This window comes from Leptonychotes weddellii, unplaced genomic scaffold, assembly GCF_054177405.1.
Source record: "Leptonychotes weddellii isolate Sample4059 unplaced genomic scaffold, ASM5417740v2 HiC_scaffold_4139, whole genome shotgun sequence".
Classification (NCBI taxonomy): Eukaryota; Metazoa; Chordata; class Mammalia; order Carnivora; family Phocidae; genus Leptonychotes; species Leptonychotes weddellii.
The window spans coordinates 1-11,977 of NW_028007904.1; the positions used below are offsets into that span (position 1 = coordinate 1).

Consider the following 11,977-nt stretch of genomic DNA (forward strand, 5'->3'; position numbering starts at 1 on the left):
CTGCTCCTGTTGCTGGCTGGGGCCACCTGGCTGCTGGCCCGCGTCCTGGCCTGGAGCCACCGCTTGCATGACATCTGCTGCTGCCTCCGGTGTTTCCCGCAGCCCCCAAAACGGAGCTGGTTTTGGGGTCACGTGGGCCTGGTGAGTGTGGGTGGGACATGGTCTGGGGTATCAGGGTGGATGGACTTCCTGAGGGGCCGGGAGTGGGGATCAGGGGTTGGGCTGGAGTCTGGGACGCAGTGAAGGGCTGCATGAGACGGGTCCCCCGGTGCCCCCACAGTCTCCCCAGGGCCACTGTCTAGGGTTCACTCCCTGCCTGGCCCATTTTTGTTGGCCTCAGGCCAGCAGGTGCTCCTGTCTGGGCTTTGGCTTCCCCACAGGAATCAACTATGACTTCTGCCCTCCCCTCCCCCCATGGGGGCACAGCTGGGCTGGAGGAGAGGTGTGGGCTGTCTGTCCATTTCCTCCCCTTCCTCCTTATGTAATCTTGCCTTCCATCCCCAAGGTATATCAATGGGCCCCATTGCTCAACTTGGATAAAAGTTGACCACTTCCCCTTTCAGAAGGAATCACTCTGGCCTTGACCTTAATGGCCAAACATTTCATTTATTGCCCCCATTTGGCCAATCTTCACCTGCTGCAGCCTGGTTCCCACTCCCGTCGTGCTTCCACGAGATGACCAGGACCTCATCCCCACCCAGAAGCAATCTGGCTTTGCTGACTGCTGACTGGTCCTGAACCTCCTTGTTCTCCGGGTTTTAGCATTCTAGCACACCGCCCTCCACTGGGCTCCACTGGGCTCCTCCTTCACCCCACCTCTCCATGTGGGGAGCCCTCAGGGTTCTAACCCTGCTTCCCTCTTCTCTGGCTCCCAAGGCCATCACCTTACCCCAGGATCTGACTCCCTCAGTGGGCCACATGGACTTCTTCCACAAGTTCAAGTCCCAGCCTCCCCTCCTCAGGTGGGGTCTCCTAAACACCTCATTCCACCAAGTCAAAATCCGAACTCAGGTTCCCTTCCCAGTCCTGCCCCACCCTCCGTCTTGTCCGCCCTTCCTTTGCCCACTTCCCACACTTTGGGGCCCCTGACCCCCCTCTTTTCTCTCCTGCAGTCTGGTCCTTCAGCACGACCAGACATGCTGCTTTCACAGCCTCTCCTCAACCTGTCCCTTCTCTGCAATCTCCTGCCACTTCTCCTGCCACATCCACTGGTATCTTTCTCCAGGAAGCCCTCTCTCCGACTCCTCAGGCTCCTCATTGCCACTCTTGTCCCCTGTCGTCCTTTCTCTCTTGAGCCCTGGAGACATTTTTCTGAAATTTAGCTTTTGTTTACACCTCTATTTGGCTGAAAACCATTCTATAAGACTGCCCATCATTCTGAACATAGAGACTAAGTGTTGTCAGGCCCACTGCATACCCTAGATACCCCAAGCTCCTGCTTCTTTCCTCAAAGAGCCAAACCCTTTCTACCTCAGGGGCTTTGCTCGTGCTGCTCCTTTGCCAGGAAGGGCTTCCCTTCCTGCAGCCACTGGGTTGATCCCTCCTTTTCATCCCATTTTTTAAGCTCAAGTGTAACTTCTCCAAGCCTCCCTTGACTTCCCCCACTAGACCTGGACCTCTGACTTGGTCCTGCTTAAGCTTAAACAGTTGCTTGTCCAATTATTAGTGGATTATCTCTCTCTCCCACTAGACAATAGCACTGGGGAACGGACATATCTATAATGCCCAGCTCAGGAGCTGCGTAGAGTTGGCCCTTAATAAATGTTTGATGATGTCATGGTGGAGGCCATGTCCTAGGTTTGGGTGAACTTACCATCACTCTCTTAGTCATCCAATGCCAAAGGGATGGGCATCCAGCTCCTCCCCTCCCCTCCTGCAGACCAGCTCATTACAGAACAGGATGTCCCAAGATCATCCTGAAGGTTGCTTAAAATTTTAGGTCTTGGAAATTTCTCATCAAGCCCTGGAAGTAACAGGAATGTTATCAAGTTACTGCAGTTCTACGCACCCCTCTAAGGGCTTGGCTATGGAAACTGGTCTGGGTCCTCTTCTCTCTGCTAGTCCCTCTCGCTGTGTGTGTGACCTCAGCTGAGTCACTCTCCCTGTCTGGGCCAAACTCATCAAGTGTCTCAGGGTCCTTGGGGATCAGGGGGCAGTCAAAAAGGTGAAAACGCCTTCTGTTCACCTGTCTGGAACCCCTGGGAGTTTTTGTCAGGCCAGCATGGGGCATCCTGGAGGGATGGAGAGGGACTGGAGAGGATGCGTCCCCAGGAGCTAACCATGCCCCCATTTCTCCTTTTGGGGCACGTGGCCTTGGTTTCTTCATTTGTAAATGGCATGACTGATGGGAGAGTCCATAGGTGCAGGGGAGATAGGTAGAAAGAGATAGATAGATGATAGATAGACAGATAGATGATAGATAGATAGACAGATAGACAGACAGGATGTTCTATGCACAGCCTGGCAGGCAGTAGGGGCTCATAGGTGGGAGCTGCCCTCTTGACTGATGAGCAGAGTTCACATCTGTCCCCTGGGGTCTGCCAGGGCTGGAAGGTCTGCAGACCCTTCACCATGTGAGGAACTGGGGGCTATGTACACTGGCCAAGACATGACAGGGTGTGGGAATGAGCCCCAGTAGAAGTCCTGAGACCACCCTGCTGACCACAAACCTCCCCCATGGGGAGCTCACTGAGTTTGGAACCACTCCCAGGAGAAGAAAAATCTGACTTCTCGGGGCGCCTGGGTGGCTCAGTTGTTAAGTGTCTGCCTTCGGCTCAGGTCATGATCCCAGGGTCCTGGGATCGAGCCCCGCATCGGGCTTCTGCTCCGCAGGAAGCCTGCTTCTCCCTCTCCCACTCCCCCTGCTTGTGTTCCCTCTCTCGCTGTGTCTCTCTCTGTCAAATAAATAAATAAAATCTTTAAAAAAAAAAAAAAGAAAAATCTGACTTCTCAAGCCAAGGTCGGCCTCTCTGTGGGCAAAGAGCTTGTCTTCTCCCTGTGACCTGGGATGTACCCTTGGGACGTGGAGAGGCCTCCAGGACCCTCCTGTCCCCAGAGGGAAGGAGCAGGAGGAAGCAGAGATTCCCTCCATCCATGCAGAATCTGGACACCCTGTGCACTATAGAGGCTGCAGGGGATCTGCCGTGGTTCCTTCTGGGGAGGTCACGGCCCCTTTCTTGCTTGTAGGCCCCCTGCCCCCTGGAGCAGGGCTTAAGGGTCATAACTCAGCTGGTGGCCACCTACCCCCAGGGATTTATGTTCTGCATGGGCTCTCACTATTTTTTGCAATCCTGATATTGCCTGATCTGTCCCCATGCCACAGGTACCCACCTGGAATACATGGTGGTGGGCCCTGTAGTAGCATCTGGGGGCCGCAAGCCCCTCCTTACCAAGCTTCTGTAGATCCCAAGGCCCTTCCTGCTCTCGGGTGCCCTTGGTCATTTCTTTCTTTCTGCACACTGCTTCAGGATGCTTAGAGAGACTCAGCCCCAGGCTCTGTCCTGGAGGAACCCCAATCTTGGGCATGTAGAACTAGAGACAACCCCAATTCTGTGTGGTCAGAGTGGGTCTGAGGGAGAGATAGGGGCTGGGGGAACCCAGGGGGAAGCAAGGCCTCTGCTGTTAGGGCAGGCTGGAAGACTTCTTGGAGGAGGAGTCGTTTGAAGTGGGTTTGGAATGATGGGTAGGAATTTTTTTTTTTAAGAAAAAAAGATAAAGTATATGCTGTGGAGAGGAAGAGCCCACTCAAAGGCCTAGAGGGGACAGAGTGAGCACCTGGTTTTTGAGCAACAAGGAGTTCAGTGCAGTGAGAGCAATGTTGATGAGAGGCAGGGGAAAAGGTGGAGGGGACAGCAGAGCCAGCAGGGCCAGGGGATTTATTCTGAGGGCTCTGAGGAGCCATGGAGGGTGTGGAGGTGAGGAGGCACAGACTCAGGGAGTAGGAGAGATGGAGAGAGAAATAGGGCTGAAGAAAGAGGGAGATACAGAGAAAAAGTGAGGGAGAGAGAGGCCATACAGAGAGTGTAAAAGAAACATACACATAAACAGATGCAAACACGTATCATCTGTCTATCATCAATCCATCCATCTCTCATTTCTCTCCATCTGTCCTTTATCCATCGATCCATCCATCCATCCATCCATCCATCCATCCATCCATCCACTCATCCAGCCATCCACCCATCCATCTGTCCACCCATCCACCCATCCATCCATCCATCCATCCACCCATCCATCCATCCATCCATCCACCCATCCAGCCATCCATCCATCCATCCATTTTCCATTCATCCATTATCTATCTGCCTATCATCTATCTATCCATCTAGCTAGCTAGCTAGCTAGCTAAGCTATCATCGTCTAGCTATCTATCAACTACCTAAAGAAACAGATGAAGAGAGTAAGGGGACAGGGAGAGACTTATAGATAGATAGACACCTGAAAGACCAACAGACCAACAGAAGGAAGCTGACTTAATGAGATATAGAAGTATAGACTAATAATGCGGGCAGAAGGGGGAAGTGGGGGAAGGGGTGTGGTGGGTGGAGGGTTGCAGTGGGCAGTTGTGAGCTTCTTGGTTCTCCTGTTTGACCTGGCCTCATCCCCCCACCCATCCTTTCCCGGCCCTGCCATCCACAGGTGAAGAGCATTGAGGAAGGCTTGCGGATGATAGAGGATCTGGGCCACCACTTCCGTGATGTTCACCTCTGGTGGATCGGGCCCTTCTACCCTGTACTGTGACTCGTCCACCCTACCTTTGTTGCTCCCCTGCTCCAGGCACCAGGTATCTCTCCCAGGAGCCCCAACCTAGCCACTCCCCTGCCCCTGCTCCCAGTCCTTCCCACTCCTGGACAGACCAGGTTGAGCAGGGAAATGGGCAATGTTGACGGAGACCTGCCATTAACCTGCTGGATGACTCTGGGCAGGTCCCTGGCTCTCTCTGGTTGCCAGTCCCTTTCAGTTTTGAGTGGTGGAAGTTCAACACTGTTGGTCTAAGTAAAGAAAGTGAATCTGTTGACTGAAAAATTGAAAGAATGTTGTCTTCAGGCATGGTTGACATGTTTGGATCCAGGTCTTCAAAGAGTGCCATTGGGAATCTGTCTTCATCTTGTAGCTCTGTTCCTCTCTGACAGCTTCACTCTCATGCTGATAAAGATGAGTCCAAGAAACTCAGCTCCCATGGAAATGTGAGCTCATTCTCTGCAGACCCAGAAAAAGTTGCAGGATTCCTTTACATTGGCCTGGCCTGGGTCACAGGGACCAATTCTTCCTCTAGTCACTGAGACTTGATTGCTGAGGCTTAGGGTCATATGCTCAGCTCTGGAACAGAGGATGGGGTGGCATGGCCACTCTCCTAACTACTTGGATTGAGAGTGGAGGAGGAACAAGATGCTAGTTCCAGAAGGGGATGAATGCTGGGCAAGTAGATACCACAGATGTCCATCCACCAGCATCCCTGCTAGGTTGGCATTTCCTGGGTGAGGAAACCAAGGCTCAGGGGGCATAATAAGTTCTGAAGGCCACATAGTATGCTGAAGCTTCCCTCTTCTGTGTGTTCTTGGCTGCTCTAGCTGCCTCTGCTGGGAGGGACCCTAAGCTGGAAAGGGATTTGGGGTGTGAAGATGGCCAGAGTATTGTGGGGGAAGATCTACCAGACCTCAGGTTGGTCAACTGTGTCTGGTTGGCCCTGGGGGGCTGGTCTAGAGGCACAAGGGAGCAGTGGCAGCTCTTTGTGGTGGATGGGGCTCAGCATCTGAGGGTGGCAGCATCCTTTGGTCTCTTTAAGGGCATAGGAACCCCTTACCTAAGTACTTAATGGCCAGTATGGGGTGGAAGGGGATACTGAGGAAGGCTAAGTCACTCCTGGGCCATGTCTGGGACATTAATGGGACCTTTAAGTCCTGTCTGGGACCATCTGTAGGACACACTGAGGTCGTGTCAGATTGTCTTTGGGTCCATGTCAGAGCATGTTGTGTCCTGTCAATGTGTGTTATGCATGTTGTTTCATGTCAGGACATGTCAGGACATAGCCCCAACACATGGTGTGGCCATGTCAACTGTTGCAGGAAATGTCAGGGGGCTCTGGGACAGATGAGGTGTCCTAGGTCCCTGTAAAGGCATTTTGTAGAGTGCTGATTTGTGTTCGGGTGTTTTGAATGTGTTAGACCAGGTAGGAGCCATGTCAAGGTGTGTTGGGGTGTGTTGTGTCATGTTAGGGTGCATCTAAGTACATCTAAGTGTGTCTGCAGGCTCTGCCTTTGCTCCGCTCTGTGCTGCAGCCTGGTCTGGTCCCCCGTCATCTACCCACTCCTCTCTGTTTTCTCTGCCCTTGTTCCCATTCCTGCTATGCTGGGCTTAAAGGGGGTATGCAGAACCCTGATTGGGATCCTTCACCTCCCAACAAAAAGCCCCTCCCCACCTCTTCTCCATGGCCCCTGATGGTCTATCTCTTGTGTCAGCCACCATCATACCCAAGGATATGTTTTTCTACAACCTCCTGAAGCCCTGGCTGGGTGAGTAACTGTGGGTGAAGGGGGTTGGGGACAACCTTGGGGTCTCCGGGGAAGGCACTGCCCTTGTCCATTCCTTGTGACTGCCTCTACTAGGGGATGGGCTCCTGCTGAGTGCTGGTGACAAGTGGAGCCACCACTGCTGCTTGCTGACACCTGCCTTCCATTTTGAAATCTTGAAACCCTATGTGAAGATTTTCAACAAAAGCGCAGGCATCATGCATGTGAGTTCCTTAAATCCAGGGTCCCAGCTGGAGCTTTGGGAAAAGGGGAGTAGCCTCAGACACATATGATCTGGAGTCCTGGTTTGGCTGGATGGCTTTAGGGCCATTCCTTTTCCTGTTTAAGCCTCAGTTTCCCCATCTGTAAAATGGGAGGGGGATAAGCCCTTCTTAAAGGGTGGTCAAGATGATGTAATGGAATCATGATCCTGGCACATAGTAGGTGCTCAGAAGGTTTTAGTTTCTAGTCTGCCTCACCGAAACTCTGTAAAATTCAAGACACTAATGATGAAGATTGTATAATAGCTCTTTCTGCATAGCATTCCACCTTAAAATTCACTGGTTTGAAAGAATGAGTGTTTGTTGTTGCTCCCAAGATGATGAGTCAGTAGAGTAGTTCTTATCCTGGCTGGAATCACTCACATGTCTGTGGTCATGGGTGGGTTTGGGAGACAGCTCTGCTCGTCCAAGCTCAGCTCTGTGGCACGTTTGGGGCACTGGTCGAGGATGGCTTTGGTGGAACAACTGGATTCCTGCATTTGTCCCTCATCCTCCAGTAGGCTAGCCTGAGCTTGATCACATGGTGGAGGCTCCAAGAGAAAGAAGAGAAACATGCAGTACCTCTTGAATCCTAATTTCAGAACAGGCAACTATGACCTCCACCTTCTTCTGTTGGCCAAACAAGTCCCACATCCAGCTCAAGAGCTGGAGAAAGAGGTTCTACCTCCTAATGGAAGACCTGCAAAACCTCATTGCAAAGGGTGAAGGTATAGGGAGGGACAAAGGAATGGGGACATTTTTGCATCAGTTATCTACCACTATGATAATGATGAAGATGAGGATGATAGCTAACAGTTATTCAGCACTTGCTGTTTACCAGAAATAATGCACCAGTTCTATTGCATATGTTGTCTAATTTAATTTTCACAACCATATGAGGTAGAGATGATTATTATTGCCTCATTACAGGTGATGAAATTGAGGCTGAGAGAGGTTAGAGAGCTTGCCCATGTTCAGCTGGCAAGTGAGCTAATAAGTGGAGCTGGGATTCCAACCTGATTTGGTCTGACACCAAAGCAGGTCATCTTAACTCTTACTGAAGCTTTGACAGGTAGATCCCAATGAGCTTTGACAGGAGGAAGACAATGAGTTGACCAAGAGCACACAGAGTATAGGAGGTAGAGCCAGGATTTGAACTCAGGTCTCCTGACTCCTAACCATGGGGTCTTTTTTTTTTTTTTAAATGGGTTCTTAATAGTAACAGTTTCTACTCCCACCCAAGCCTGGTCCTTCCTGGAGATGGGTACCTGGGGTGGAGGATCAGGAGGTTGGGTCTGGGGGAGTCCATCTTGGTGGTTGGGGCTGAGGAGGAGCTCAGGGGAAGCAGGTCCCAACCCCGGATTTGCCCCTTTCTTTGTCCAGGCCAAGTGGCAGTGCCTGGCCTTGGAAGGCAGCACCCATCTAGACATGTTTGAGCACATCAGCCTCATGACCCTGGACAGTCTGCAAAAATGTGTCTTCAGTTTTGACAGCAATTGCCAGGAGTGAGTCTCTGCCCTGGGCATGTGAACATGAGCCATAGACCCAAGGGAGTAGATGGGGAACGGAGGACTGGTCAGCACAATCAGAGGGGACTTCCTGGAGGAGATGGATCAGAGCTAGACATTGAAAGACAAGGAAGGGAAAGAGAAAGAGTGATTCTTTCAGGTAGGCAGAAATGTTTGATAAAGGCCAGGGGGCCACAATGAGCAAAGCATGTGCTGCAGTGAGGAGCCACCTTGGGAATGAGGTTGGAGGGCTTGGCAGGGGCTTTATCTTAAGGACATTCAAAATCCAGACAAAGGCATATGAACTTTATCCTGAGGTTTCCAGGGAGGCATGGAAGGTGTTTGAATAGATGAGGGTCATGGTCAAAGCTGTTTTTGGACATCTGACTCTAAAGAAGACCAGCTGTCATATAGACACAGAATTCAGGGAGACCATGGAGAGGAGAAGGCTTGAATTTGTTGGAGAAAATGGGGCAGATTTGGGAGAAACTAAGAAAGAATGGGCAGGGTCAGATATTGTGTAGGAAAGAGAGGAGACGAGCATGATGCCCAAGCTCTGCCCTGGGGTCTGGGACATGAGGCTATTCATAAAGGTGGGATGTAGAGGGAGAAGCATGCCTGGAGAACACTCTGTTGTGAATAAAGTCCAGGGGGCTATGATGAGCAAAGCATGTGCCACAGTGCTTCTGGGTTTCTGGTTGGAAGGTGCTCTTAGGGTTTCATGTGGGTTAAGAAGCTGTTTCTTAAGGTTCTCTCTGGCCTGGCCCTGCAGGAGTCCCAGTGAATATATTGCTGCCATCTTGGAGCTCAGTGCCCTTGTGGTGAAATGGCAGGAGCAGATCTTCCTGCACATGGACTTCCTGTACAATCTCACCCCCAATGGGTGGCGCTTCCACAGGGCCTGCAACCTGGTGCACAACTTCACAGATGCTGTCATCCAGGAGCGGCGCCGTGCCCTCATTAGTGGGGGTTCCCATGACTTCCTCAAGGCCAAGGCTAAGGCCAAGACTTTGGACTTCATTGATGTGCTCCTGCTGGCCAAGGTGGGCTTCCCTGGGATCAGAATTTAAGAGATAGAATGGACCTTGACTTCAAATGTCACATGGAAGAACTTGGACTCGACCCGCAGGGTACTGGGCAACCATGGGAGGTGCTTGAGGAAGGGAGAGATGGGTCAGGGATATGTTTTAGACATGACTCTGTAGAAGGCTGCCTGAAAGGGATACATAAAAGGCTGAAGACCAGGGAGGAGACCTGTGGGGTGGGCTCTAGAGATGATGAGGGGACAGATCCTGCTTTGTTGATGGAGCCTGAGGGACTGTTTCAGATTAGACTTAGACACCCTCAGAGCTGGTGTGATTCAGGAGGTCTTGCCCTTTCTCCAGGATGAAGATGGAAAACAATTGTCAGATGAGAACATCCGAGCTGAGGCTGATACCTTCATGTTTGAGGGTGAGCATCCCAGTGTGGGACTATGGGGGTGGGCAGGGGTATGTCCAATCCCAGGAACTTGGTAGGTAGGCCCTGGACCACCCCATCCCACCCCATGCTCCCCATCCACCCTTGAGGGCCTTAAGTAAAGGCGCTGTCCACCCTCTGGTGCTGAACAAGCCCAGAGATGCAAGCCTGTCTGGCTGCCTCTCAGGCCATGCACCACAGCCAGTGGCCTCTCCTGGGTCTTGTACAACCTTGCAAAGCACCCAGAATACCAGGAACGCTGTCGGCAGGAGGTGCAAGAGCTCCTGAGGGACCGTGAGCCTCAAGAGATTGAATGGTGAGTGCAGGTCATCATGGTTTGTTCCTGAACCCCTCATTGGCTCTGCTCCCAAGCTGGGGAGAGGAAATAACTTTTTGTTAATTCTGTCATTATTGTTTCCTGGGAATAGGAGCAGAACCTAGAGGCAGGCTGGCAGACAGCCTGGAGAGCAGGGAAAGCTTGCAGGCTTATGCAACAGAAAGATCTGAGTGTCCATATTTATTGCCCTGCTTACTTGCTATGTGACTTTAATAAAATCAGTTCCCTTTTCTGAATACCACTTTTCTCCTCTGTAAATGGGGGTGGGGCAGGGAATCTCTTCTACAGGGCTGCTTGGTGAACTGTGACAATGTGTTTAGAACAGATGCCATCCAGCATGTGTTCAGTAAATGAACTTCTCCCCACCCTTGCTTTTCTGTCTGAAATTGCACGCTTTCCCCAAAGATCCTTACTCCCTTTAATTTTTGCTCTTATATCTAATTCCCACCTAAAAATCTATTGCAGGGAGTCACAAGAGGTTTTTGGGGGTGAAAAATTACCCATCTCTTTGTTCAGTAAACGTGTCCACACTGCTTGCCCTCTCCCAACTCCACGTCCAGTCCCATTCGAGTCTTACCTGGGCAAGGCTGGGGCAGTTAGGAAGGAAGGTGGGTGAGGCTGGGTAGTGAAGCAGCAAATATGAATTCACCACTCTGGTTTTGGGTAGTGGACAGTGCTCCAGGCCTTGGGGATACCTTGTGCAAAGGCCAGGATGGAGGCATGGAGGAGTGAGCCTGGCATGTTTGGGAGGAGGTAAAAGTTGGCTGGATCTTCATGAAATTTACAGTGTAAAGAATCAGAGGGGTCCCAGCGAAGCTAGAGCTGGTAATGGAAGTCCTTCTGCGAATGCTTTGAAAACCATATGAAGACCTTCTAAAGGTGTCAGTTCAAGCCAATATTGGATAAAAGATAAAAGTGGGCAGGGATGCTGCCAGGGAGTCTTACATTGGGCAGAAATGGTCAGGAAGTGGGGGCCCACCCTGCCCTATCATTGGCTGGGAGCTGCCTAAGAAAGCATGGGCTTGGCTTGAATGCTGCCATGGAGCCCAGGGACCCTATAAGTGGAAGCTGTCAGCCAACTGCACTCCTTGCAGCTGGACAGCAAGTTCTTCTTTGAAGGGAGATTCATGACTAACATAGGAGGGCAATGGGGAGCCATGGGAGATGTTTGTGCAAAGGAGAGAAAAGTCAGATATTCTTTTTTTTTTTAAATTTTATTATGTTATGTGAATCATCATACATTATATCATTAGTTTTTGCTGTAGTGTTCCATGATTCATTGTTTGCATATAACACCCAGTGCTCCATGCAGAACGTGCCCTCTTTAATACCCATCACCAGGCTAACCCATCCCCCGAACCCCCTCCCCTCTAGAACGCTCAGTTTGTTTCTTAGAGTCCATAGTCTCTCATGGTTCGTCTCTCCCTCCAATCTCCCCCGCTTCATTTTTCCTTCCTACTATCTTCTTTTTTTAACATATAATGTACTATTTGTTTCAGAGGTACAGGTCTGTGATTCAACAGTCTTACACAATTCACAGCGCTCACCATAGCACATACCCTCCCCAATGTCTATCACCCAGCCACCCCATCCCTCCCACCCCCACCACTCCAGCAACCCTCAGTTTGTTTCCTGAGATTAAGAATTCCTCATTTCAGTGAGATAATATGATACATGTCTTTCTCTGATTGACTTATTTCGCTCAGCATAACACCCTCCAGTTCCATCCACATCATTGCAAATGACAAGATCTCATTCCTTTTGATGGCTGCATGATATTCCATTGTATATATATATACCACATCTTCTTTATCCATTCATCTGTTGATGGACATCTTGGCTCTTTCCACAGTTTGGCTATTGTGGACATTGCTGCTATAAACATTGGGGTGCATGTACCCCTTC

The 11,977-nt window shown here is 50.8% G+C and overlaps 1 protein-coding gene across 1 annotated transcript; it reads left to right on the forward strand.

Annotated features, from left to right (window-relative positions):
• Positions 1-3: 3 nt before the first annotated feature.
• On the forward strand, positions 4-11,959 carry LOC102736272 (cytochrome P450 4F3-like; the record flags this gene model as incomplete). Its single annotated transcript, XM_081810877.1, is given in 8 exon segments — positions 4-141; positions 4,639-4,783; positions 6,459-6,512; positions 6,606-6,733; positions 8,153-8,274; positions 9,050-9,320; positions 9,663-9,729; positions 9,923-11,959. Coding segments are annotated over 8 exon segments (1,026 nt in total), but the record flags the coding sequence as incomplete, so codon positions are not given.
• Between the last annotated feature and the right edge of the window lie 18 nt (positions 11,960-11,977).